We start from the raw sequence: 27635 nt of genomic DNA on the forward strand, positions 1-27635 counted from the left end.
AATATGTAAAATATAACTGATTACCTGCATTTACTGCTCCAGCTATTTATGCCATCTCACTTCAACAAGATGTATGGAGGTGTGACATGCTCTACCTGATATACATTCTTGTGATGTGATGTGTATCATTCATCTTCACCCTTACAGTGTAACTGCATATTCTCTGATGCAAAGTATGCCATGTAAGGTGTGTTTGGAATGCTCATGACATACTGAACATTATTGTTATGGTAGCATGTTTCCTGCAATGTCATACATATGTAGAGATATGAAACTCTGCTAGGTCATGTCCCCAAATGTGTCTCACATGGCTTAAATAAATACAGACAAACACAAAGCACAAACGCAGAGGCATGCACAGATGATCACCTGACCCCAGGAGGTGTTGAGGAAACTTGTTAAAAGCTGAGGTGTCTGTCTGGAATCTATCTTCCAAGCAACATCAAAGACTGGCACCTACTCACAGGGAGGGACGGCGGGGTTGCAAGACGCATCACAACCAGTCTGTGGGGTAAACTAATGTCAGATTGGAAAAGACTGGAATATTAATCCTAGTTTAGAATATGAGTTATCTTTTAGTTAATTGTGATTAACTCCTTGAACAATAATCTGATTTAGAGTCACTTAAAATCTTACTGCAATCAATAAAGTTATTTATTTGTCTTATCTAAAACAGTGCATGCGTATTGAGTGTGTGCAGACACCTCATTTAGAGTGACAGAGATAGTGCATATCAATTTCTTCGATAAATTGACAGACAAACGCAAATGAGCTTGCAGGGTACAGTGTACAGCACTGAACCCTGCAAGACAGCAGTCCCCAGGATTGCATCTGGAACTGGGGGTGTTTGCTGGGAGTCTATCCCATGAGTGGTTGGTCAGAAGCACTCCTTCACTAGGTCAGGGACTGACTACTCGCAGGAGGCGGGGTGTGGGCTGATCCAGGAGTGGGTGATTCACACAGCACAGCAGCATAAGTAGGGGCCCAGGAGTGAGGAATTGGGGTGACACCAGGGTAGATAAAAATCAATGATTTTTTTTTAAAATCCATCAATAAAATACTAAATTTCTCTCATTTAAAAAAATAAGTTACAATTAAATTTCATCACAACATGCTAAACCTACACTTACAGTCCCATAAAAATGAATTAATGGCTCTAGTCTGTCCAACCTAACTACCAGCTCCTGCTTCTTGAAAGTTCTGGGCTTTCAGTTTCTGTTTCTCAGCGGACTTAAGTCCCATGTGCAAAGAAAGACACAGGCTGGATAGGACTGTTATTCTGTGTTTATGTGGTGGTGGAGTTGGGCCAAGCAAGGCAGAGGAGTTAGTTAAGACACAGAGAGACCAAGAACGGAGGCAGAGTAGAAAGGAACAGTAGAGTGGACAGGAAAGAAAAAGGGAAGACATTATTTAGTATACAGAGCTCCCTATATTCCCCCCACTTTTGCCACAGAAAAAATGTCATGGCTTCTGGGTGTAAGAAAAACCCTATCTCGAAATGTTTTGAAGAAATTCTTTCCCTGGGTAAAAAAAGGAAAACGTGTCAAGTGTAAGCAGTGCAAAAAGGAGATGCAGGGCCTAGTTGCAAGAATGAAACATCATAATGAAAACTGCTTATTGGGAGAAAATGTGGATGAAGATGTGGATACGTCTGAAGAACAATGTGGATCAACTAGTTAGTAACCTAAATAATTCACTTTGCAAGGCATCATTCTTCAAGACTCTCTCTCTGCCTTTTAGTATAAGTGGGATTTAACAAATAAATTCCCAAGCTGTTTGCTATGTTGGATGTTACTAGAAAAAAAGTTTAGCTTAGCTAATCCTTATGGCTTGTTTAATTAGTTAACTGGGTTTTGAATCTATCACCCAAGTATACGGTATAGAAAGCTGCAGTAAGAGAAATCTAGAGTTGCCAGTTGCTACTAGGTTTCATTTTCTTATTTTAGATTACATAATGCATGCCCCTTATTTTGGAACATCATGGCCACAGACCATAATGGTGATGCCATAAATCTATTCCCTATTTTACTTCAGCATAACTCAGCTTTCCCATGGAAACCCCTCCTATACTTGTTTTCTCAAAAAAAACGGAAGTGCCAGTGAGTTCTATGGGGCTTTACTCCAAAATTAAGTGCACTCTAAGTGCAGTCAAATCGTAGCTTTTTTGGTAATTTGGAATTGGATCTGCATCCTTGCTGAAAAAAATGTAAATGATTAACTGAATAATAGAGTGAGAAGAACTGAGAAGACCGATTATTCAAAATAATGTTTTAATTTTGTTTTAGGATTCCATTTAAGCATAAAAGAGACTTTGACTGTTACTGTCTATCTGCAACAACTTCAGAGGCATCTGTTGGTACTTTTAGCAAAAGTGCTGCAACTAAACGTATTTCAGACACAGTATAAGGAGCAAGCAAAAGATTTCAATCATCCAGTAAAACCACCACCATTAAGAACTGGCCTATTCTCATAAAACTTTGTGAAGAAAACCTTGATAAAATAGATGGAAGTATCTCATCCAAAATATCTAACATTGGATTAAAGAGGAATGTAGAGGATATGCTCAGTATACTGAAACCTATATCCATAGCCTTAAACAAACTTCAGAGAGAGTATTGCTGCATTGCTGATGCTGTCGAAATTTGGAATGCACTTCAAGAGACATTGAAGAAAGAAATACCTAAACTGCAGGCAATAAAGAAGCGAATGGATCAAGCACTAACTCCACCTCATTTTCTTGCAAACATTCTCAACCCCAAATATAAAGGTAGATGCCTAACTTCTGAAGATGATGATGCTGCCATGGCATGGGCATCTCAAAAATCACTCCTCAGTTATGCCTGTCATAATAAATCTCAGGGCTAAAGTGGAACTATTTAAACAGTACATGCTTACTGATGATGTTTTGAACAAAGTCAGTCCCCAGAATTGGTGGAAATTATTAGTCAGGCACTTTGAAACAGAATACCTTCAGTTGTTAAGGCTACAGCTAACACTGATGGCGGCAAAGTCGCCGTCGAGTCGCCGCCGTCAGATCGATTGCTCTGGATCGACTCAGTGAAGACCTGCTCAGTCAATCCAGAAATCAACATACTAAGACCACCTTCGCAAGTGGCGTAGCGCTGTGTTGACGGGAACACGGTTCCCGTTGGCACAGTGCAGTGAAAACAGCGCGCAGAAGAGGAGCCCAGAAGTCGACGGGAGTTATGAAAGTTTTTTGCGTAGCTTGCGTAACTCCCGTTGATTGCCGCCGAATCCCGGAGGTAAGTGTAGACAGAGTCTAAGTCAACTTTTCACAGCAGTAGCTTCCTCTGCGGGCACAGATTGAATAATACCAAACAATGAAAATATTCTATCAAAGCTAAGAAATCGACTGGGAGTTGAAAAAGCAGGAGAACTCGTATTTCTGTTTCAGCCTATGAATAAAAATGACAGTGGGAGTGGCGAAGATAAGAGTTAGTTGTAGAAGTTTTAAGAACAGCATACACTTAGTGTTGTGATTTGTCGGTTAGAGTTAATAAAATCTGAAAATTAAAAAAAAAGTTTAAGAACAGCCGTCAACTCAGGAGACTGCTGCAATTGCAAATGTGAAACATTTATGTAATATTTAAGATTTAGTTTAATAAAATATAAGTGCTATTGTGTGTGTGATTTAGTTCTTACCGTTCGTAATGTGCTGCTGCTGCAGCTTGACACAGGTAATAAGTATTATTTCCTAAATTAATAAAAACCACATATCTAAAAAATTACACAAAGTATCCCTCCTAGATGTTGTAAAATGCTATACTGAGTTGTAAATGAACATGTTTTAGTGATCAGATTTGCCCCGTTGTTTAAGAAATATGTGAAGTAATATCAGTGGGAAACTTGATTTAAATCAATTTTCTCTTGGTGATTTAAATCTCCTTGATTTAAATCAATCCATCCTGGATAACACAGCTACACACCAGTCCAGATTGCAGGGGAGAGGGGACCGGGAGGGGAGTCAAAGGAGGAAACTGGAGAATCCAGAAAGTAGTATCACTAAAGTCCTTTACAGACTGTATGAACTAGGACCACCTCCCCAAGACACTGAAACACAGCCATCTTTGTGACAGAAATACAACAGTTAGTCACACCATCAACACTAAAATATTTTAAAGAGGAAAATAAAAGAATAAGCAAATAATAATTAAAATTATAAGGAACTTTATGATTGGTAGGCAGAACATGGTAATTGCAGTTTAAGATAGATTTTTCATTTACTTGAGATCCTTTCTGAAAGCCATGGTTCAAAAAGCAGTGATTACAAGAGATACAGTTTAACCTCTTAGGATATGTCTACACTGCCGCTGCAAGCAAGCTTTCTAGTCTGGATAGGCTGACTTGTGCTAGTGTGGCTCACCACAGGGTAGGGTGGGTATGAACTCTGGTGGCTAGCCCAAGGTTCCACCAGCGTGGCAATATTCACACAGCTATTTTTAGTGCACTAGCGTGAGACAGACACACACACACACACACACACCCCCGCAACAGAAGTTTGTCTACCTAGGCTGGGAGGCTTGCTCCCAGCTGCCGTGTAGTCATACTTTTGGAGTTTTGAGAATATTCACTTCATATAATTGTATGCATGCTGGGCAGCTTTTTGTCCAATATTTAAAATCTGTTTGCATACCTTCGTTCTGTATTGCAATGTAGCATTTAAACTTAAAGGGAAACTAGGTTATATAAAAGAAAATAAATGGTGAACATTTTAACAATCAGTTTGCAGAACTCATGAAGTAGTTGATACAAGACTTTTTGGATTTTTTTTTTTTTGGTGGCATCTATATTACCTCAAGCTATGATGTCATCAGATCTCACTCAAAAACTAAGACCCCAATCCCACAATGTGATCCATGTCACTGGACCCTTGTTCCCACATTGTTACTGCAGTCACTGAGGGTTTACCTATACAGATCCCATTGCAGAATAAAGACAAAATGCTACAAACAAACTATGATGGTACCCAAACAATGAGGGGAGAGAGAGAGAGAGAGAGATCAATTTTTAGACTGTAGACCTCAAAACAACTCAAAGTGTTGCAAAAATGAAGTTGATGATTCAGTAATAAGATGGAATTCTTCTCTTTAAACGATTACTGAACCAAACTCTTCCAAATCGTGGTGCACTCTGCTACTAAAAGTACCTTCTTTCAGATGAGACTAATTTTAAATCAGGAGCATCCATGGCTGCTAAGGCTCTTATTCCCTTTTGGTTAGGCTGGTTTAGACAGAAGAATATCTCCTACTGAATCGCCAGCATGCTTAATATGCTGGTTACAAACTTGTGGACACTGGAAAAATTCTGATTTGGGTAAATACATTATGCCTACCTACATTCTTCTGGTAAATTTCTAACAAGGTAGTCTTCACTTCCTGTTCTAAAATGCTGTTCAGTAACTACTCCAGAGACTGCTCCATTTCTGTGAGATGAGGAATGAATACTGCGGTAAAGCTCTTGGGATCCTTCATGTTAAATTTATGTAGTTTCCAAACAAATGAATTTCTTCCCCCTTTAGCAATCCAGCAAGCTCAAAGTGGAGGAAAAAAGTGTTGGTAAGCAAATATTTTAGTTTCAAGTTACCAAGACACTTAATAAATAATGAAGGAAACTATTACTTTAATAATATCTTGCAAATATACCTTAACTTAACCTTTCTACATGAAATGTGCTAAAAGACATATCCAAGCTATAGGATAATCTTGGTATAAAGTGTTAAAGATATTTAAGTCCAAAGCTGACTGCGAAGAGCTACAAAGGGATCTCACTAAACTGAATAAATGGGCAACAAAATGGCAGATGAAATTCAATGCTGATAAGTACAAAGTAATGCACATTGGAAAACATAATCCCAACTATACAGACAAAAATGATAGAATGTAAATTAGCTGACACTTCTCAAGAAAGATCTCAGAATCACCGTGAATAGTTTTCTGAAAACATCCACTCACTGTGCAGTGGCAGATGAAAAAAATAACTGTTAAGAACCATTATGAAAGCCACAGATAATAAAATAGAAAATATCATAGTGCCAAATCCAAGTACCTTCAATACTATGAAGTTCTGATCACCCGTCTCCAAAAAGATATATTAGACTTGTAATAGGTAAAGAGAAGGGCAACAAAAATTATTAGGGGTATAGAACAGTTTTCATATGAGAAGAGATTAAAAAGACTGGGATTGTTTAGCTTAGAAAAGAAACAACTAAATGGTGGATATGATAGAGTTCTATAAAATCATGAATGGTATGGAGAAAGTGAATAAGAAAATGTTATTTATATAACACAAGAACTAAGGGTCACCCAGTAAAGTTAAAAGGCAGCAGGTTTAAAACAAACAAAAGGAATTACTTCTTCACACAACACATGGTCAGTCTGTGGAACTTGTTGCCAGGGGATGCTGTGAAGGCCAAAAGTATAACTGGGTTCACACAAAAATTAGATACATACATGGAGGATAGGTCCATCAATGGTCATTAGCCAAGATGGTCAGGGATGCAAGTATACCTCCAATTTCCAAAAGCTGGGACCAGACAATAAGAGATGGATCACTTGAAATTGCCCTATTCTGTTAATTCCCTCTGAAACATTTGGCATTGGTCACTATCAGGATATTGGGTTAGATGGACCACTGTCAATTCACATGTTCACACAACACAATCTACAGATAAAAATGTTCTCTAATAAGAGAGTTTAAGCAAAAATGAAGGCAAATAGAAGTGCAAGACATTCAATGTGTTTAGTATATTAATGAATGCATTTTCATCCTCGGAGACCAAAGCATCCTCAAGCTGGAAAGCCTGATCTGATCTCAATTAAATCCTATAACTTCAAGACTTCAGCCAAAACAAACCACAGAAGGCATTAAACTCACTTTACAGTAATCTGATACACTGTACTCCATCTCAAACTCCAGAGGTTTTTGATAATTTGAGTTATCCATATTCCTTGATATGGAGGGCAAAACAGAAAATGCATTCTAGAATCTGTTATGCAGTTCAGTATAACATACTAAGAAAATTGTCTTCAATTTGTAGGCTACCTTTTGTCATTATTAGTTTTAAAAAATAAACATTCATGTAATTTTAAAAAACCCTCTTTATTCTACAAACAGAAAAGAATTTGAGACAGTTCAGAGAAGTGGTGTTTTCTATCCTCCTATCATACCTGGAGTTTCATTATGTCACCTTAATTCTGTTGCTCAGTGTTGTACAAAATAGCTACACTGCAGCTTGTATGGAGGGAGACTAAACCTGTAGCTTCAGGCAAACCAGACTGTTTAATTCAAGCCAATTACAGTTTGGGAATGTAACAGTTTTAATGAACAAAGTGTACACATATTCTCTCTGCACTATTAATTTGCAGACATGAATCCCTAAAGCAGGTGGTTAAAAAAAGACCACTGTTGGTAACAGCTTTCAGAAGACCAAAGAAAAGAGAATCAGCTTTGAATTGACCTCCATCAGCTGCAACAATATTCTGTGAAGAGTTAGACCCAGCACCATTCACAGCCCCCCATATAACCGTGTTCCTTTCTCCACCTCAATAGGATTTTCCCCCACAAATTTTATTTAAAGCCAACCTAGATTAAGACTCAATCTCAAACATAAAATACCTACAATATATATTTAATGTGGGCATAGAGGCTTGTAATATTTTGTACCCAGGAACAGACACTGGAAAAATTAGATGCACACTCTCTGTACACAAAACGCAACAGCTGCCCATATCCTGCAGCTAGAACATCACCAATCAATAGTACCATACAAACATATCATATTCCCCATTTTCTTCCTTCTCATTAGTTCCCTCCCTCCTTCCCCTGCTGTTAATTGGTATTGCCCAATCTCCATACCTTCAGATCAATTGTAATCTGACATCTGCCCCCATGTCCATAAAACAGCAGAGCAAGGGAGAACCGGGAAAGAGGTAAATGCACCAAGCAGTGAAATGGAGAACTGAACACTGAGCAGCTGTTTCCTGCAGTAACAGCAGCAGCAGCAACAACACTAGGTCTCGCCCACCACAGGGATGCAAAGAGATACAGACACACACAGAGACTGTCCCCCTTCCCATAGCATCTGCTCGGACCACCACAGGAGCCCCCATCATCCCAACAGTCAGCACAACAGCTTCTACACATCCCTAAGACAGAGCCCCCAGACCTTCCCCTGACTCATCCCCATTCAAACCAAAAGTCTGAGGCCCCTCAACATCTCTACATCCTGAGCCTGGTTCCCAATCCTCCCCCCGCCTCCCCCCAGTCTGCGTCTCCCCAGCCAATCCCAAAACCTGACCCACAGCCCTTTACCCCAGACCTCACATCCAGAGGCTTCTCCTAGGTATTATGCCCCCCTACAGTGCCTCCTTTCACTACAGAACCAACACCCTGACCCAGGCTGAGCCTTCCTACCAGTGCCAGAGACCTCAGCTCAGCCCCCATTTTCCCCCAACGCCTGCACTCCCTTCGTCCCCCAGACCAGTCGCTCATTTCCCCCCAAAGCCTGCTCCCCTAGCCCGCATCAGCTCCTCCTCCAATGCCTGCACCTCTGCTCACCCAGCCCAGACTCAGCCTTCCCCCCAACCCAATGCCCACAACCCCTCCCCCCCACACCTGCACCCCTTCTCCCCAGCCCCTCCCCACAACGCCTGCGCCCCCAACCCCGCTCAATGCCGACACTCCCTCCTTCCAACACCTCTGCACCGCTACTCACCCGGTCCCGCCCCAACCTCACCCCCCGCGCCTGCACCGCAGCTCCCCCCAGTCCCCCCACGCCTGCGCACCCGCTCCCCCCGCCCCTCCCCCAACACCTGCGCCCCCAGTCCGTGCCCCGGCCGCGCTCAGCTCACCCCGGCTTGCACGAAAAAAGGGGGAACAACGACGACGGCTGGAGCCTGCGGGTGCTGAGAGGCAGCTACAGAGTCTCCCTGTCTCCGGCGACGAGTCTCTGTCTCTAGCCACAGCCGAGCCGAGCCGAGCCCTCCCCTCCGCCCCACTCCCCAGACGACACTGACTCCTCCCACCTGGGTGCGGTTTCCAGTTCCAGGGGCCGCCGCAGGCCAACAACCGCGCTGCCTATTGGAGGGGGTTGGCGCGGCAACCAAGCAGCTCGCCCATTGGCTAAGGGAGGGGAGAGGGGCGGGGCCGGGTTAAAGGCGGGGCTGTGGTGTGGCGAGCGGCGGGGGCTGCGGGCGCGGTTGAAGGCAGCTCTAGGGAACGGGGAGGGGAGGGGGACGCAAATGAAGGCAGGGCTGAGGAACGGAGGTCGGTGTCGGGGTGAAGGGCGGGATATTCTTCACCTCGCAGAATCAGACCAGTTATTTAGGTCCCTGACTTTGTGTTCCCCTCCCTGCCCCCCGTCAAAATATTGTCCTGCGTTCGTTAGTGTTCATACAGCGACCTCCGTGTACAGGCAGGACACGAGGAGTTTAAAAACAAAAATGTAAAGAAACTGCTGGTGAGGCTGGGGGTGAACCGTCTATTGGTGCAATGGTAAATAATCACCCGTCACTGCTACAGGGCGATGGGGGAGTGGTGGGTAAGCGGGGACTCACATGAACAACCTGTTTTCACGTAGCCAAAAGCAAAGTCATTGATCTAGGAACAGCTGTAGGGCCACTGAACCCGAAATCCTAGTTCTAAACAGTGCACGATCCAGTGGTGTATGAACAAGTGAATGGTGAGAAGTGGGGAGGAGGTATTTCTCAAGGCATTTGAGGAGACTGACTACTAGTGCAAAGGGTTACAAGAACAATTCAAGTTCTGGAAAACCTGTCTTAAACATCCAGATTTTTTTTTTTTTTTTTTTTTAAATCAACCTATTTAAGGTATCCAAGAGAAGGTTAAGGGATGACTTGATCACTGCCTACGAGTATCTATATGGGAAGAAGAATTAATAAGAGAACTGTTCAATATAATAGACAATGGTACAACAAGACCCAGTGGGAAGTTGAAGCTAAACAAAGTCTGACTAGAGGTAAGGTGCAAATATATAACCATGGGGTAAACATTGGAACAATTTATCTATGGATGTGGTTTGATATTCCATCAGTTGATATATTTAAATCAACACAATGTCTTTCTAAGAAATAGCTTGTAGTTGAGTTTGTCCTATGAGCTTGTTTCTAGACTCACATGGTGAAATTGTGTCCTGTGTTATGCAGGTGGTCATATTATCATAAATGGTCCCTTTTAGTCTTAAAAAAACCTATGAAAGCTGTTTCCCAGGGAATTAATTATCCCAGCAAAAATATTTCTTGCTTCACTAAATTGGGATATATCAGACACTGTCACCATATTCCATTTGCCATCATATGGTTTTACTCCCCACCCTCTTCAACTACCATCCCCACATATTTTTAACGATCACACTGTCTCACCTGCTGGTTCTAAAAACAGTGCTTTATATATTATGAAAGCAGGCAGAGTTCTTGCTTTTCAGTAAAGATATAAATCAGTCATAACTTGCTTTCACAACCAAACTTCTTAGAGCACTTGTCCTGGACAAGTTATCAGAAAGAGAATAATAGAATCCCTGATAATATTATGTAATGCTCTTTGTCAAAAACTTTCAAGAGTCATAGTGAAGAGAATGGCTGTATTTCAACTAGGCAATCAGAGACAATCATTAAGGTTGTAAGATCTGTTTTAGTCTTTGGTTTGCTCACCGGTTGGCAGAGAAAAGCAGTAAGTCCTGGGATAGCACGAACCCAATTGAAAACAGATCCAGCTAGGCTCTGAAGCAATGGGACATAGAGAATGAGATATTTTTCACAAATGGTGCAAGACTTTGTATTATGGAGACAATCTAGTAAATGAGCCAGGCTAAAAACCATCTTAGTCATGAAGGGCTACCAGCAACTGTTGAAAAATCTGCCTAAATTGGCAGATTGCCTAATTGGGCCCTACTGCATTAGACAAAATTCTCAAAAGTTACATGTAATAATGCTCAACACTTAACACAACTAAACAAGTATCAGATGTCTTCCTTCTATTTTCTGAGAGCCTGATCAATTGGAATTGCAGATGCCCAGCATCTCTGGGGATCAGCCATCTCTCTACTCCTCTAGTCTCATTCTGCTGCCTCACTCATCTCTCTCTTCCTTTACTCTCCACATCTCTTTATACACTTAAAGCTCCAGGCATTCACTCCTTATTCAGGCAAACCTGCCAGTGAAGTCAATGGATATTTTGCCAGAATAAGGAATGTTGGGAAAGTCCCTTACATTTCTTTTGCTTCTATGACATTCTACCTAAAGAGTTTTAGGTTCTAAAGAGTACTGGCACTCCTCTTGTGTAGTAATGCTTATTTCATATGCTGAAGAGAGACACACTGCTTTTTAAAGTACTGATTTATTGCAGTAGAAGAGAAGCACCCCTGCAGCTGCAATAAAACACATTTGAAATAGGAGAGAGTGGGGAAGAAAAAAAAAAATCACAGATTGCGGTGAGCCCCTGGAATCAACAGTTTTCCAGATAATGAAGTGTTTTGCCTTTTGTTAGCCAAATATAGGTCAAAAATCAATACTCCCCCCCCCCCCTCCATTAATGGCAAAACAGTCTCTAGAGACAGCTAACAGTTATTGAAATTGTTCTCTATACCTTCACTTTACAGTTGCTTTGGGATACCAGGAGCTAACAACTAGAATTGTCTGCTACCAAGGTAACTTATGGTCTGCGCACTTCCCCAAGCCAGAAAACTGACATCCATCAAGCCACCAACTATTTCTCATTTAAACCCCTTCTCAAGACTCATTTCTTCCACTCTTCCCACCTAAAATAAAATTCATGATATTCACTATCTTATAACATTTTCTTATTTTCAGATAAATGCAAGAAATAAAAACCCCAAGACACAGAACCACTAAGACAGACCTGCAGATGCCTAGATTGACCTTGTGATGGTACTGCCATAACCCTTTGTGATGCTTCCCAGGAATACCCTGGTCTGAAAGGCACCTCACTACCACCTGCCTTAATGTGAGGAAGCCTATCAAGGATCAGCTCCTCAGCTTCATCAGCCACTGATAGATAACACAAGCACGCCCCTCTAGGCCTGAGCAGGCCATACTGATTCACAGATCTGCTGCTTCCAAAGAAACAGTACACTCAGCTTATCAGTTCCGCCTTAAATCACCGTCCCTCTTAACACACAACACTTAGATGTGTTTATAGTGAAATCAAGTATAGATTTATTGAAAAAAAGCACAGTGATTCAAGTATTGGAAACAAATGGTTACAGATATGATATCATAAACCTCATTGTAGAACCTAAACTTAATTAGATACCTCTGCATCTGACGAAGTGAGCTGAGCCTCACGAAAGTTTATGCCTGCTAAAATTAAATTTGTTAGTTTTTAAAGTGCCACAGAACTCTCCTTTTTTAATTTTTTTTTTTATTATATTTTTTTTTAAGATACCCTTATGTCTAGTAGAGTAATGCTCACCCAAAATCCTTTTAGAATTTTACAGCCACCCTGGCTGGGACCCTCCTTTTATAAGACAACCTGCTTTTTTGTTTGTCTGCTTGGAGAATGAACCTGTGCATTTTCTGATGTACCAGATTAATCCTTTGATCTTAGCCTGAAATAAGACATCCCTGCTGATGGCTTTTCCTGTAGATTTTCTCTCTGATAGATTTCACAATCTTTCAGCTGGTATCTGGCTCAGTAGGCAAATAGGCATCCATTGTGGGGCATACAATGCACTCATGGCCAGACAGAGAGATAAGCGTGTTACCTCCTGCCTGGAAGTAACATGTCTGAGATTGGTCACCTATCTTAACTTCCAAGCCTTAAGAACATAATTTTTTAGTATACATACACAATTCCTTAAATATGATCCATGCATACATTTTGTAATGATTATGATAACCAGTGGGTTCTTGGCTCCTGTAGAGATCTCGCATACCAACCTTCAGTGAACTATTGTGCCTATATCTAATCCAAGGAATCCCTGTAAAATCCTATGCACCTCCTATACTCTCTGCCAATTGGCCCCAAGAGGTCACTGGGTCACACCATTGTTCTCCTCAGTCCCTCCTCCCTACTTTTTGCCACCCTCACTTGTAAACTGTAGATTGTAAATTCTTTAGGGCAGGGACTGCTTTTTCCAATACCTGCTCAGAAGAGCGCAGGAGACGTACAATACATAAACAATTTACAATCTAGTTGTGGGAAGCATAGTACTGGGATTAAAGCACAGAACTGAGGTTAGGGCACCTGACTTTTTTTTTCTTGGCTGTGGTCTAACTCCCTTTGTTGAGTCACTTGACCGCTTCAGGCCTCAGTTTCCCCACCTGTAAAATGGGGATGATAATTCCCACCACCTGTGTCTTTGGTGTGGTTTAAATAATTGATATTTGTAAAGCACTTTGAGGTCCTCAGAAAGTAGCAGTAGTACTCTGTATTTGAACTACAAAGTGTAGCAATGTTCTGGAAATGATCTGCATAAAAATCACTTAATTCTTCTTTCAACCAAAAAAATGTCTTTTGGGACTCTGCAGTTATTTCCCCCCCCCCCCCCCCTTTTTCCAAAAATGAACTAAATGCCACAATGGTCCCATAGGAGAGTTGCTGTTTACTGAGCCCCCTCTTGTAGCCAGAGGTGCCTGTGCAGTACCCTGGCTGTGTTTCCCCTCTTTGGAGCCCCTTAGGAGCTCCTCCCAACCATTGCCTGGCACTGGGTTAACAGCCTAGAGCAGTTCAAAATAGTCCTCAATTTCCCCCAAAATAAAGTCCACCACAGCAGCACAAAAGTTCATACTCACATCCAGTTCTTCTACCACACATGGAGTTCTTACGCTATCTCATATTGTTCTTCACAGAGCCACCAATTCTGTCCTTCCTAATAGAAGCTGAAGCTCTGGCCTCCTTCTCCCTGTCAGCACACTCCCTGTTCTGAAGGCGAAGGGAACATATATACTGCCGTCCTTCAGAAAGCATCCTCTGATTGGCTAGGAGAGAAGGGAGCCCCTGCCTTTCCTGGTCCCAGGCCCTTAAAGGGACAGTATCCCCTTTTCCCATCCAGTTACTAATTCTCTGGGACCAATTGTCTCTTCTTGTTACAAGACCATTTCCAGGGCCTTTGTTTATTCCAATATCCCTGAATGGGGGACTTCTGGCCCCCTCCAGTCTTAAAGGGCCAGTATACCCCATAACAGGTCCCTTATGTCATAGAGAATTGGGTGTTTTGCACACTGAACAGGAATCCTAGACTCTCCACATCGGGCCATCAGACTCTAGGTTGGGGATTTGTGGGTGAGACTTGGTTCCATATTGTGGCTTGTGACTTTTATCTGATCCAGGCCATTGAGATAGCTCTTCTGGGGATGGTCTCTGGCTCCTCTGGCCTTTAACGATCCCTCCGCCATTAACTCTTTGCTAGCTTTTCCATGGGGCCTGAAGGGGACGCTCCAAGCCTGTGGATCTACAGCAAGGAAGCGTGAAAAGAGAAAACCCACATTGCAGGTAATACTGCTGAAAGACTTGACTGCAGGAATCCAGCTGTACAAGGCTCAAAGAGGAAAAAAATAATAAAAGTAAAATTTCCATAGGAAAATGAGCATATGGATCTAGATGCAAGCTCTGTGCATTTCACTGAAATAACAGCACTCTTCCCTTTCTGTTTTCTGGTAAGAATGGAGGTGTGCATGATTTGAGAGCCAGGGTTGGTATCAGAATGTTTTAAGGTAATTTTTCATTGAGACTACCATACATTTTAATTATTTGATTTTTTTCCTGGTACATGATGAGTGTAATAGAACATCATCTTTTGAATTCCACAGAGCAGCCTTAATTGTAACTTAATGACATTTTATTTATAGAATTGCAACGTTTGTATAGGCATGTTATAGTATAGTTAACGTTGTGCCAAGAGTTCTATTATAAGCCTTACCTTTGATCCACGTGCATTTTGACTTTTCATAGGAAGGAGTTTTTTAGTGAAATTTTTAGTGATGTAGGGAGAAGGGGAAATTTTCTGCTGATTTAAAAAATATTCCAACAAATATTTCATACATGAAATACTTCTCTGTGAAACTTAATAAGATGCAGAAAAACTGTTCTGCTTTACTCACCTAACTGAAGCCAGTCTCTAGACTTTGCATTATGTCACTCCACTGTTAAACACATGCACATCTGGAGTTTATTTGATCTGAAAAATACATTAAAAAGAACTGAAACAGCAGGTAGGAAAAAAGGGTCAGAGTGATGTTAGATGTTGCCAGATTTTCATATAATCTATTTAACCCTGAAAAATACTGACTTTGTGCTTCACAGTAAAAGTAAATAAATAAATACATAAATTAGTTGTTAAACACTGTAATGAGTCTAAGTGTAAATCTACAGTAGTAGATCAAGCTGGTTAATAATTGCAAGAAGAACAGGTTTCTGTGGGGGGTGATTTTATTGGTGATCAATAGTCTAGAAAAGGTCCAAAGCAAGTGACAAATTTTCTCTTTGTAAAATGTCACAATACTCTGACTTTTTTCAAAAATCCTTTCTGAAGTGAAAGCAAGCCTTTGAATTTGTAAGTGGGTCTCATCTCAACTTTTAAAATCCTGTAAACATCCTGTATCTAACAGAGTTTGCGTGGAGTTATATAAATGAATGACCTGTATGGTAGCTATGGTGTTACTTGATATGTTTAATAGGGCTGGTTTACACTTACCTGGAAATTCGGCGGCAGTCGACGGGAGTTACGCAAACTACGCAGAGTAGTTTGCGTAACTCACGTCGACTGCTTCTGTGCGCTGCTTACATTGCGCTGAGCTGACGGGAACAGTGTTCCCGTCGGCTCAGTGCTACGCTACTTGAGGGGGTGGACTTACTCATTCAACTTCCTGGTCGATTGAGCGGGTCTCACTGACCGTTCATCGATCCTGAAAAATTGATCTGGTGGCGGCGATTTTGCTGCCGTCAGTGTAAACATAGCCATAAACTCATTGATATGGGATTCTTACCCTTTCTCTAAGGACACCTTTCTTTAATTCTAAAGGATGAAGAAGGAACAGTGCCAGTAGCAAAGGTTTTTGACTCTTCTTAGTCAAATCAGAGTTGAAGAGAAACTAATGTAAGAAACATCCATATTCAAAAATAGATCAATGAAGAATTAAAGAAAGCAATGAGGATGGGGCTGAAAAATGACCAAAAGAGATTACAAGCCAAATGGGTACAATTTGCAAAACATCAGGAAAAGCCTGGTATTGATGGCAATAAACAGCAAGTAATTTTTTCAAGAATACCTAGGTCCTATTTTCAAAGCGTTCTTAAGTGATCACTGTCTGAATGCATCTACCCTGCAGCGGGGAGCATGCTTCCCAGCACCAGTAGACAAATGCACTGGCTCTACTTGAGCTAGCATGCTAAAAAAAATAGCAGCATGGCTGCTGGGGCAGAGGTCATGGCTTGGACTAACCACCACAGTTTGTATCTGGGGGTCAGGTGGGTTCATACTTAGATGGCTAGTCCAAGCAGCCGCTTGTGCCACCACAGCCACACTGCTATTTTTAGTGTGCTAGTTTGAGCTGAGCTAGTGTATGTCTATCCATGCTGGGAAGGGCGCTTCCAGCTGCAGTGTAGATATACCCTCTGTGTCTGGCAGCCATTGGAAAGGTGAACGGAAGTGGGATAGAAGTAAAGTACAAATCACAAGAGATGGTTGGGGCACCACACTCACACAATTTGTGAGGCCACCTGTCCCATCTTTCTCTCTTTTGTCATGTTTTCTGTAATTCAGTATATTAGGCCTCAATCTTGCAAGCTGTTCTCTCCCTCTCTGCACCCATGTGGAGGCCAATTCACTTTAATGGAGTTCTGTGTGGGGGTAGGAGTTCATCCATGCAGAACAGCTTGCAGGATTGGGGTCTAAGTGGGTAACAGATTCAGTACATAAGAGGGCCCAAGCTGACACCAAGAAAAGCTGGTCATGGTAAGGGTTTTTTAGAGAGTAGTTAGTGTGGGGTGGATGGTGAAAGGCAGGAAGACCAGCTATAACCAAGAGCTGAAAGAGTTAACTAGCCATTTAAAAATTACAAATTAAATGACAAATTAAAAAGGAACAGCAATATGACTTTCTGAAAACAAGCAGCCTCCTAATCTTATTTTTTTTTACTTGTTCTTTTTGCTTTGCTCAATTTCATCTCCCCTTCTTCAAAACATGTTGCATCTAACCCAGGGCCTAATCCTGCAAACAGTTACTACAGCAAATATCCTGTTTCCATGAAAAATCCATTGGCTTCAGTGAGACTGAGAGAGATAAGGATAGACATGGAAATGACTGTTTGCAGTTTCTAGATTATAGGCCCCTCAGGGAAAGGGCTGTGTCATGACCTGGTTGCATGGCCACCTCCCTTAATAAACAGGCATTTAATGCTGTAACTGGATTATATATATGACGGTTGTAATGGATAGTCCTGTGTTTGACGCATAGATTGGGAGTTAGGAGATCAGAGTTCTGTCCTGACTCTGCCGCAGACTTCCTGTATCTCTTCAGCTCATTGAACCTCTGTGTTTCAGTTTACCCAGCTGTAAAAATGGGGGTACAGAGGTGTGGTAAAGCTAAGGTTTGTAAAATATTTTTCAGATGGAAAAATTACAAGTTGTTATATATTTAATGAGCTATATAAATAGTATGGCATCCCCAAATGTTTCTATCGCTGAAACAAAAAATGCCTCATCAAATTTTAAAGGAAATTTTCAACATTTAAGGGACTATATACCCTTTTGAGAAATCACATGTTTGATATGGGGTGAAACATTTTTCCAGCCAAAAATATTTCATTTTCACAACAATCAGCAGTAATTCTGTAAGGCTTTGGGATAGAATTAATATTGATTTTTCCAGAGGCCAGATGCCCAACATTGTGCAAATAATATAACAGGAAAGTGTTTTTCCTAGAGTAATATAATATAAGGAATGTCACAGGATAGATGTCTCAGTCTTTCCCTCAGCCAAATCCTGTCTTAGTCAGGTGAAGAATACTACTGACATCTATGGAACTACTTATATGAGAAATGTGAACAGGATTTGGCCACACGATGTCTTAAGACCCAAAGCCAGTTATTGTAGTGTTGCATCCCATCAAATTTTCACTTGATATTGAGAGTTGAACTTTAAGACCTAACTTCTGTAAAAGGTTTTCACAAGTTCATATAACAAAGATTGTTTTCCGAGTCACCCAATTTTGTTGAATGTATTGAGAGGTGGAACATACCCTGCAGGGTGCTATTCTACTGCTTGACCAGCAGATGTCACTAAATTAAAAATAACTGCCACAGGGGCTCAAGAAATCTGAAGAAAGCATGAAGTTAACTTTGACAACAAAATCTTCATAAAGCATGAAGCAGCAGAGACCATAGATGTTATCACACTGTTTTGTAGCTCTCCAGCTACAAACATCAAGGGTATGGTACGTCAGAGAGATGTCTGTAACAAAGAAACAATGTACAAGGACCTTCATAATCGAAGGACAGAAAGCAAGTAAGGCTAACTGCAAATATTTTAGATTATTAATGTCCCTTTGTTTATAGGTTCTTCCCCATAGTATTTGAGACTAGAAAAGGTGGTTATTAATCTTCTGTAATTGTTGTACTTTGAGATGTGTTGCTCATGTCTATTCCAAGTAGGTGCGTGGGCACCGCATGCACAGTCTCCAGAAGGTTTTTCCCCTACTGGTATCCATAAGGTCAGCCAACTGGAGCCCCCTGGAGTTGCACCTTCAGGGCGCACTATATAGGGCTATGCCGACCTCCTGCCTCTTCCGTTTCTTCTTGCCAGCAGACTCCGACAGAGAGGTAGGTGGATCATGGACATGAATAACACATCTTGAAGAACAACAGTTACAGAAGATTAGTAACCGTCTTTTCTTCTTTGAATGCTTGCTCATATCAATTCCAAGTAGGTGATTCCCAAGCAACCCCGTAGGAGGAGGGGTCGGAGTTCAAAAGATTATAGATTGCAGCACTTTCCTACCAACTGCTGCATCATCTCTGGCTTGATAGGTAATGGCAGAATGTGCCACAGAGGTGTGGCTGGACAACCCTACAGATGTCCTGAATTGGGACTTGAGCTAGGAATGCTATTGAAGATGCCTGGGCCCTTGTGGAGGACTGTCGGTGCTGGAGCCAGTACATTTGCCATCTTCCATTTAGCCAAGTAGATAGCCGTAGTGGAGGGTTTCCTACTACCTAGGAGTGTCTCTCTGACCTATGCTCTGAACATTCCATCTCCTAGGGGGTTAGCCATGAAGCTTCCATGCCATGAAGTGGGGAATTTTATGTTTGGGTGTCGAAGGCGGCTGTGATCCTGAGTGATCAGGTCTGGTATTAGAGGAAGGCTCTCCATCGAGAGATTGAGAAGCTTGGCATATCAGTGCTGGTGCGGCCCAGACGGTCTACCAAGATTATCATGGATCCTCTTTCCTGACTTTCAGAAGAACCTTATGAAACAGGGTTATTGGAGGGAACACATAGAACTGGCGCCCCGTCCATGGGATGAGTAATGAGTCCGCGATGGACCTTGGACTGAGGTTTTGGAACGAGCAGAACTGAGTGCATTTCTTGTTGGATTTCATCATGAATAGTCGATGTGGGGAGTCCACCACGTGCAGAAAATGTCGTTCACCACATCTGGAAGGAGGGACCACTCGTGGCTGGATATTGACCTGCTGAGATAGTCTGCCAGCATATTCTGAGACCCTGGCAGGTAAAACCCTTCCAGATGATTCACATCAGCTATGCAAAACTGCCACAGGCCAAGGGCTTCCTAGCACAGGCGGGAGGAGCGAGCTCCACACTGTCTGTTTATATGGGTAAATCTTCCCGAGACCAAAGCCCTTGAGTCTTGAGGTGTCCTAGGTGAGCCCCCCCAGTCTGTCTCCGAAGCATCGGTGACCAAGTTCAAGGTGGGAAACGGAGAAGTGAAGGGGACTCTTGCACAGAGTAATTGGGGGTCTAGCTAACCATGGAGAGTTTCCAACACGGATGGAGGGATTGAGACTACTCTTTTGATGCAATTCCAGGATAGGTGGTAGACTGGGGCCTGAGATCCAGTCTGGCACGTTGGATTATATAAGTCCATGCAGCTAGGGGGGCCCAACAGTTTCTGGCCATTGTAATACAGTGCTGTTTCTATTCTCCTATGATGAAGCATATGACCCTGAATCGTGAATCCAGGAGGTATGCCCTGGCCTGATTGACTGCCCCTATAAATTCTGTCCTATGGTAGAAGTCAGGGTTGACTTCTGCACATTGATCAAGAGGCCTAATTTGGTGAAGGGTGAGTTTCTGATTTTATGTCCGCTTCCATCTGCTTCCTGGAGCAGCCTTTGATTAGCCAATTGTCCAGGTACTGATAGACCCATATCTTCCATTTTCTGAAGAACGCAGCCACAACTGTCATGCGCTGGGAGCTGCTGAGAGGCTGAACGGAAGTACTGTGAATGGATAGTGAGACCTGCTGACTACGAAGTGGAGGAACCTTCTGTGCCTTGAGATAATTGACATGTGGAAGTATGCATCCTTCAAGTCGAGAGTAGTATACCAATCCACCAAATCCAGGGAGACAATAATTGATGCCAAGACGACCATGTGGAACCATAACTTCTTCATGAATCTGTTGAGGTTTCACAAGTCCAGAATGGGTCTGAGACTGCTCTTGGGGGAGTTCGTAGGTACCAGACTTGACGCAATCCTCTCAGGGGCTGGAGTCAATGGCACCATTGTATGCTTCAAAACGTTGTTTCCCTAATTCGTTTACCTGATTACCAGATCTGTCACTGGGTGAGTTGACTGAGACTGATAACCAATAAGGTGCAACAAAACAGCTTTTATTTTGGGTCGTGTCAAAAACACGATCACCACTTTATAACACTAATTGGATAAACACTGGTGTCGAGACAGGATGGGAGAGTGAACCCCAGGCCCACTGCCTTAGAACACAACCCCTTGGCTCCCTCAGTCTGTGATAGTATTTACAGTTTCTTTTCTCTCCCTCCCAGGGAGTGCTGGTCACAATCTCCTTCGCTGGAACCGGATCTCCCCAGGTAAATCTGTTTCATCTGCTTCTCATCCTAGACCCGTCTGCTTCTCGTCCTCGATCTGTAGCTGCGCAAAACACAGCCACGCTACCCCTCAGATGGGCAGCCCCTTGCTCCGGCACTCACTGCCTTAAATAACTTCCCAGGGGCCGATCTTAGCCAATCAACTGCTGGGATTTTCCCACCTTACTCGGCCTTTGCATATGGCACCAATCCTTAGGTTTTCCCGCCTTTCGCTGTCACTGGGCAGACTTCGCCTGCTGGCAGCCTGCCAAGTGTCAGCATCCTGCCTGAGGCCAATTCAAAATGGATTCGCCATCCAAGATGGAGTTTTCCTTATTATTTATTCTATTTACAATCAATGAAGGGTACATACACATAACTATTATTTTCACCTACCACCATGGCAGCAGAAGGGCTTTAGTGGCCCAGCACAAGTCACATGCCACTTGTGTTATTTTGACCTGATGGTTTGGGCATTGGTGAGCGTCCCATCTGTTTTCTTCTGTTTCTTCCTCAGAACGGGGATGAGAGTGGTGCCGTGCTTGTGAGGTGTGCCTTGGTGCTGGCGACCCATGGCGGTGCCAAGGGTCTCTTGAACCAGAGTCCTTCCTTGGCACCGAATCTGAACGGACACTGGTGCATTTCAAACCAAGGTTGACATGCTGGGCACCAGTTCCGACGAACTCAGAGATGGACAGAGAGCCACCTCCATGAGGATAAACTTTAATCTCTGGCTCCTCTCCTTTTGAGTTCTGGGACCAAAGTCTCTCCAAATCTTGCAGTTGTCCCTCTGGTGAGTCTCTCCAAGGCACTTGGGGCAGGTAGTGTGTGGATCATTCCTGGGCATGGGCTTCTTGCAAGCCCTGCTTGTTTAAACCCCGGGGACCAAGGCATGCCCCAGCCCTGGGAAGAAAGAATCATAGAATATTAGGGTTGGAAGGGACCTCAGGAGGTCATCTAGTCCAACCCCCTGCTCAAAGCAGGACCAACCCCAACTAAATCATCCCATGCAGGGCTTTGTCAAGCCACACATTAACCTCTAAGGATGGGGCTTCCACCACCTCCCCAGGTAACCCATTCCAGTGCTTCACCACCCTCCTAGTGAAAACATTTTTCCTAATATCCAACTAGACATCCGCCACTGCAACTTGAGATCATTGCTCCTCGTTCTGTCATTTACTAATCACTGAGAACAGCCTAGCTCCATCCTCCCTGGAATCCGCTTTCAGGTAGTTAAAGGCTGCTATCAAATCCCCCCTCATTCTTCTCTTTTGCAGACTAAACAAACCTAGTTCCCTCAGAAAGGGGAAAGGATGATTCCTTAAGGGGATCTATTTGCCACAAATCCTCTAATCTAACTCAAAACAAACACTTAACAGTCCACTTAACTATTTACAGGTAACCATTGCAAAGGGGACACTTGCTGAGCAAGAAAACAGATTCCAGCTGACCCTCATAGGCAGTAAGAAGGAACTGAAGAGATGGGGGGGTTGGCAGAGACATGAAGGAAGAGTCATGACTCCAGAGGGCTCCAGAGCTGACCTTACAGTTAATACTAGGGGAAAAAAACTTTCCAGTGACTGTGCACGTGATGTGTGCACATTTAGAATTGACATGAGTAAGCACTCGAAGAAGTGAATATTCTCAGATTAAAAGGCCAAAATGGCAGTGGGTTTAGCTCACCATCTGCTTAATCATGCTGACCAGTATTGTCTCAGTTTGTGATCCCATCTGTCTCTATCTGTTGTCTTCTGTCTTATTATAAGCTCTTTGAAGCAAGGAGCATCGTTTTGTTCTGTTTGTAGAGCACCTAGGCATGGACCAGGACCCCACTGTGCTGGGGCTGTCAGGTGCTAAGGCAGTATAAATAAAATAGAACACATTCTTTTTCCTACCTTTACCACCCCTAGACAGAAAACATTTTATAATTATATATTAGTGATGGGCACTCCATAGTTATGGCTGAAGTTAGCTTTCCATTACAAGCCTCACTTTCAAAGCCACCCTGAAAAAACTTCCCCTGAAAAATCAATCGCTGTGGAACATTACATGCAATACCTTATCCCAGGTTGGAATTTTCTTGGAAGAAATCAGAAAAAGAGTTAAGTTGTGGTGTTCAAAAGATTTCCCTGTTGTTGGATTTTTGAAAAATTTCCTAATATGTTTTGTCATATATTTCCCAATTGGCTTGGACTACAAACTTCTGTTTTGTAGGCTTTGCTTAGTAAGGCCTTTTAAAAGTGCTTTATTGGGGGAATTAAAAAGATATAAAAAGCTTGTGATGGGATGTATGTACCCCACACTCAGATAGGTGGGGAAGGAATCAACTAGAAGCTCAATAACAGCAGGAATATAAAGAGGCATAGAAGACCAACGGTGAGGGACTCTTCTCCTTCTACCTTAGTTCTTGAAAGGATTATATCTAGTGGTTGACCAAACTACAAGATGGGAGGTAAAAGACTGGTTGGTTGGCCTTCTCTGTCCTTCTGAAATCTTAAAGGGATAGCAGTTGTTGGGCGCTGGTAAGTAGGCAGGTCCACTGCAACCCCCCACAAACCCAGTGGAAGGCTTCTTGGGGAGACTGCATTCGTTGTTTGACTCACACATGCCCATTCACCAGATGTTCTTCATGTCTCTCTGCTATAGGCATCACTCAGCATTTTGTGTCCTTAAGTGAAATTAGCATTTCAGTGTTCACTTCTGGATGCAAGAAAACAAACTTAATGAGTTAGGGTATTAGCAGTGACCAGCACAATCAGTGACATGTCCGTTGGTGTAATACAACTGAGAGAAGGACAAATTGAGTGATAAAATGTAGACAAGGTCTTTGCTGCACAGGAGTGCCTTACTTCAGTGATTGTGTGCTGTGTTGTTGTATCTGTGTTGGTCCCAGGATATTAGAGGGACAAGCTGGGTGAGGTAGTATCTTATTGGACCAAGTTCTGTTGATGAGATAAGCTTTCAAGCATACACAGAGCTCTTCAGAACTGACCTTACTTTAGTGACATACGCTCTCGGCTGGGGAGTCAATCTTAAACAAACCTCCAACCCTCTAGGCTGTTGGGGGTCTCCTCCTAGGGGCCCTGTTCTAGGATATGCTATTGGACTCTCTCCAGGGAAACCTTTGTATCCAGTCACAGTTCCACTACACTCTGCTGGGCAGATTTTCAATTATAGTAAGGTCCCTGTGTTTAGTGATTTTTTTCTTAATATTTATTTATTGATGCATCTCACAATAGGATGTAGTTTCATGATCATAGAATCATAGAAATGTAGGGATGGAAGGGACCTCAAGAGGTCATCTAGTCCATCCTTCCATGCTGAGGCAGGATTAAATATACTTAGACACAAGGCTGCTTCTAGGACACCAACTTCCATGGCGGTGTCACTTTTTTTCTGTTTCTGTTCTCCTTTCCTGGGCGGGGGGGGGGGGGGGAGGGAGGGGAGAGAGAGAAAGGAAGGAAGGAAGGGAAAGGGGGGGAGGGATGTCACTGAAAATGTTTTCCATCCTGGCCTACAAAGTGCCTAGGCCCACTCATGCCTAGACCATATCCGACAGATCTGTTCTTGATGCACAATTTGCTGAAATGATGATTTTTGGAAAGATCTTCCCATACACAACACTACTTCTCAATTGTGTTGAAAATCAAAATAGACGAATAAAATGCTTCTTAAATATAGCACAACACAAGGAGAAAAAAGTTTCCTTTTTTGTGTGTATTATAGGTCAGTGAAATTACACAGTTGGTATGAATTCACCTTAAAAATTTATTTACCTCAGAAACGTATACATTCATAAGTTTATATCACAAGGAAATCAACAATTCATAGAAAATGAATATTTACATGTGTGCAAATTTCACATATTATACAGAGACAGTGTTATGTAGTTTTACTATACTGGGTTATGCAAGTACTTTTGCAGCTTAAGGCATTTGAGATGAATAATATTAGTTGTATGAGGAAATAAAACAAAATGTTAGTATAATTCAATATCTGAACCAACTGCTCCTTGCGAGACAGTATATTGTAAGTATGAATGGTCTGGTATGATCTAGTCAGTTGTTTCCAGACAGGGCAGAATTCACTTGATTAAAATCTGTTTTTAAAAAGTGGAGGTCTAAAGTAACAAACATTTTGTGGGTGTCCTCTAAGCAATCCTCTCTCCTCTGGCTAGTTCTCTCCACATAGAACAGAAGCGGTTCTAATTATTTTTTGCAAACACTTGATTGAGTGAGTTTCACACTCAGCTCTTCATATTAGGGGAGAAGCAGAGAAACCCAGAGGATCCCCACTTAAAACATAACAAATATTAACTTATTAAAAGCTAATATCAAACACTTGAATAGCACTTTACATTTTCGAAGCACCATGTAAGCCTTAGTTCATACAACATTCCTTTAAGGTGGGCACAAAGATTAAGTGACTTGCCTAAAACTATACACTGTGTCAAAAGATGGGATCCAAACCCAAAAATTCTGGCTCCAAGACCAATGCTAAGATCACATCTCTCTTTTCTAAAAGAGAATTCAATCACAGGTAATATTTAATGCGGATCCCTTTTTAGTATTTTTATAAATAAAAAAATCTTACCATGTAACACCTTTGCTAAATGCATGAAATAACTTAAATACAAACAATGTCAGAAATGAAACCTGGTGTGCAGAAAGATATAGAAGCCAACAGCAGGAGAGATTATTCACCAATCTGGATTCAGAAACCTTATCATATCAACTTGGTTCAGTTCTATTTTCCTTTCACAGAGTTTGAACTCATCACAAGATTACCACTATTACAGTACTGTTGAGATACAAAAATTAAGAAACACAGGACATTAAAATGGGGTTTTTTTTCCTCGCTCTCCTTGTTAAACAACATACACTAGAAAAGTCAGTTATGCAGAAATGATGCTATTCCTATAAACAACTTGGCTTTAGAATTTTCCTACATAAATACGTGTCAACAAGAGTTACGTGCACTTACCATTAATAGGTTTGTTAATGCTGCAGTTTGATCTTAGTTGACAAGTGAGTACAGTAGGTTTGGGATAATTTATAATACAGTATTTTATTTTATACATGGACTTCAAACTGAATAGCCACGTTAAAACCAACAAAAAGAATAATTTGTGATTTACACAAGGTATAATGGGACCAGTAAACTTTACCTATATATAATTTGATATGTTAATTTCATCTAAGTGATTTAATAGGAATTTTATGTATTATTTACGATCCTTCCCATTGCCTTTGATATGGGAATCAAACTGAATTTCAAACTGGGTTAATCTCCAGATTATTCTCTACTTCCGCCTATACCCTCCTTTTTAATTCTCATACATACATGAAAAGTTGTTTCATGGCACCTATTTTTCCAGTTAAGAACTAGTGAAGGGGGTTTCCGTTGGAGCAAACTCAATGCTGGTCCACAATTGTCCAAAGAAGTTATTGGTAAGCAATATGTAGAATTCCATACCCACCATCATAACTGAGCATACTGTTGCAGTAGTTAGAGCTGGGCCTTCTGTAAGGCATGGCTTAAAAGGCCCACTTCTCTGATTTCCTGTATCTACATTGAACCAAGTTATTGCCATAAGCATCCTTGTTATTTACAGATTAATTATAAACTATTACAAAATCTCAGTCAAGCACCAGTACTGACTCAAGGTGCAATACCAAAGTCAGAAAATTAGTATTTCCTGTCACAAGTGGACAATGCTTTTCTTTCAAAAGTTCTTCTTTCCTAATTGTTTTGTTTACAACGCCTCTTTGGCCAGGTCATTCCTCCAACTTCCCATCCACATGATTAGGAAAGTAGCAGCACCAGTTCTACAAAAGGCATGTGTCTTGTAAATACCTTTCACAGCAGAACCAGATCAGCCCTTTTTCACAGAAAGAGCTATAATGAGGGTCTGAAATCCAGCAGACTTGTTTGGAAGGGTTTATCAAAAATATATTTAAATGCAAGTCTGTATGCAGTGAGATAACAAATGGCAGAAAGTCTCTGTGTGCAAAGTTCAGGGAATCAAACCCAGTGGCATGGGAATTCCTATTTAATTTGGCGGGAAAAGAACGATCATCCTTCTAAGTGTCCATTTTTCCACAGCGTGTTGATCTTACAGTCAGTGAATTTTGCAGGCCGTGTCACCTTGGTCCACAGTAACCATAAGGACTTCTGAGAATCAGGCTGTCATGGCTGGGTAAGACATGGGTGCCGTAGTACTCAACCAAACTTCCAATGTTGCAAAACACAGTGTCTGAGTCCAAATAAAACTTTGAATCCTGTTATAGGGGTAGAAAACGCATCTGTAATCAATGGCACCTAAAAAACCCCACATCCCAATGGTCAAAAGCCTGCATCCATGGAACTATGAAGTCCTTTCAAAGAGACCACGACTTTGTAAAGTATTATGTATGTGACTAGTCCATGTGACATAAATGATAAGCCTAAGACAAACCTGGGGATCCAAACACCCCAGAGTTTTGCTGAAGATCAGATTTGAATCTGAACATTACAGCTGGCTCTCTAGCTCCATAATGCATTAAATGGAAGGCCCATATCTGAGCACTCAAG

General features: G+C 41.9%; 2 protein-coding genes and 1 long non-coding RNA gene across 23 annotated transcripts in view; 1 reads left to right on the forward strand and 2 right to left on the reverse strand.

The window, feature by feature from the left end:
- The window catches only part of ADD1 (adducin 1), a 105106-nt gene extending 96097 nt beyond the window's left edge, over nucleotides 1-9009 (reverse strand). For 14 of the 15 annotated variants that reach the window (XM_067558911.1, XM_067558905.1, XM_067558910.1 and 11 more), the window contains exon 1: nucleotides 8871-9009. The gene's annotated coding sequence lies outside the window, so the exon portion shown is untranslated. Of the gene's footprint in view, nucleotides 1-7875; nucleotides 8478-8870 lie in introns of those variants that run through there. The other variant, XM_067558900.1, reaches the window with a different exon arrangement.
- Nucleotides 9010-9336: 327 nt separating this feature from the next.
- LOC137160348 (uncharacterized) lies at nucleotides 9337-11685 on the forward strand. Its single transcript, XR_010921861.1, has 3 exons — nucleotides 9337-9513; nucleotides 9849-9997; nucleotides 11636-11685. It is a non-coding gene; the product is annotated as an uncharacterized lncRNA (long non-coding RNA).
- Nucleotides 11686-24816: 13131 nt separating this feature from the next.
- The window catches only part of SH3BP2 (SH3 domain binding protein 2), a 59113-nt gene continuing 56294 nt past the window's right edge, over nucleotides 24817-27635 (reverse strand). For all 7 annotated transcript variants that reach the window (XM_067558923.1, XM_067558921.1, XM_067558919.1 and 4 more), the window contains one exon: nucleotides 24817-27343. In XM_067558923.1, coding sequence (XP_067415024.1) covers nucleotides 27206-27343 — 138 coding nt within the window. In that variant the 3' untranslated portion in view covers nucleotides 24817-27205. The remainder of the gene's footprint in view (nucleotides 27344-27635) is intronic.

The sequence above is a fragment of the Emydura macquarii genome, unplaced genomic scaffold, assembly GCF_026122565.2.
Source record: "Emydura macquarii macquarii isolate MOO-44397 ecotype Brisbane River unplaced genomic scaffold, CSIRO-AGI_Emac_v2 contig_2199, whole genome shotgun sequence".
Classification (NCBI taxonomy): Eukaryota; Metazoa; Chordata; order Testudines; family Chelidae; genus Emydura; species Emydura macquarii.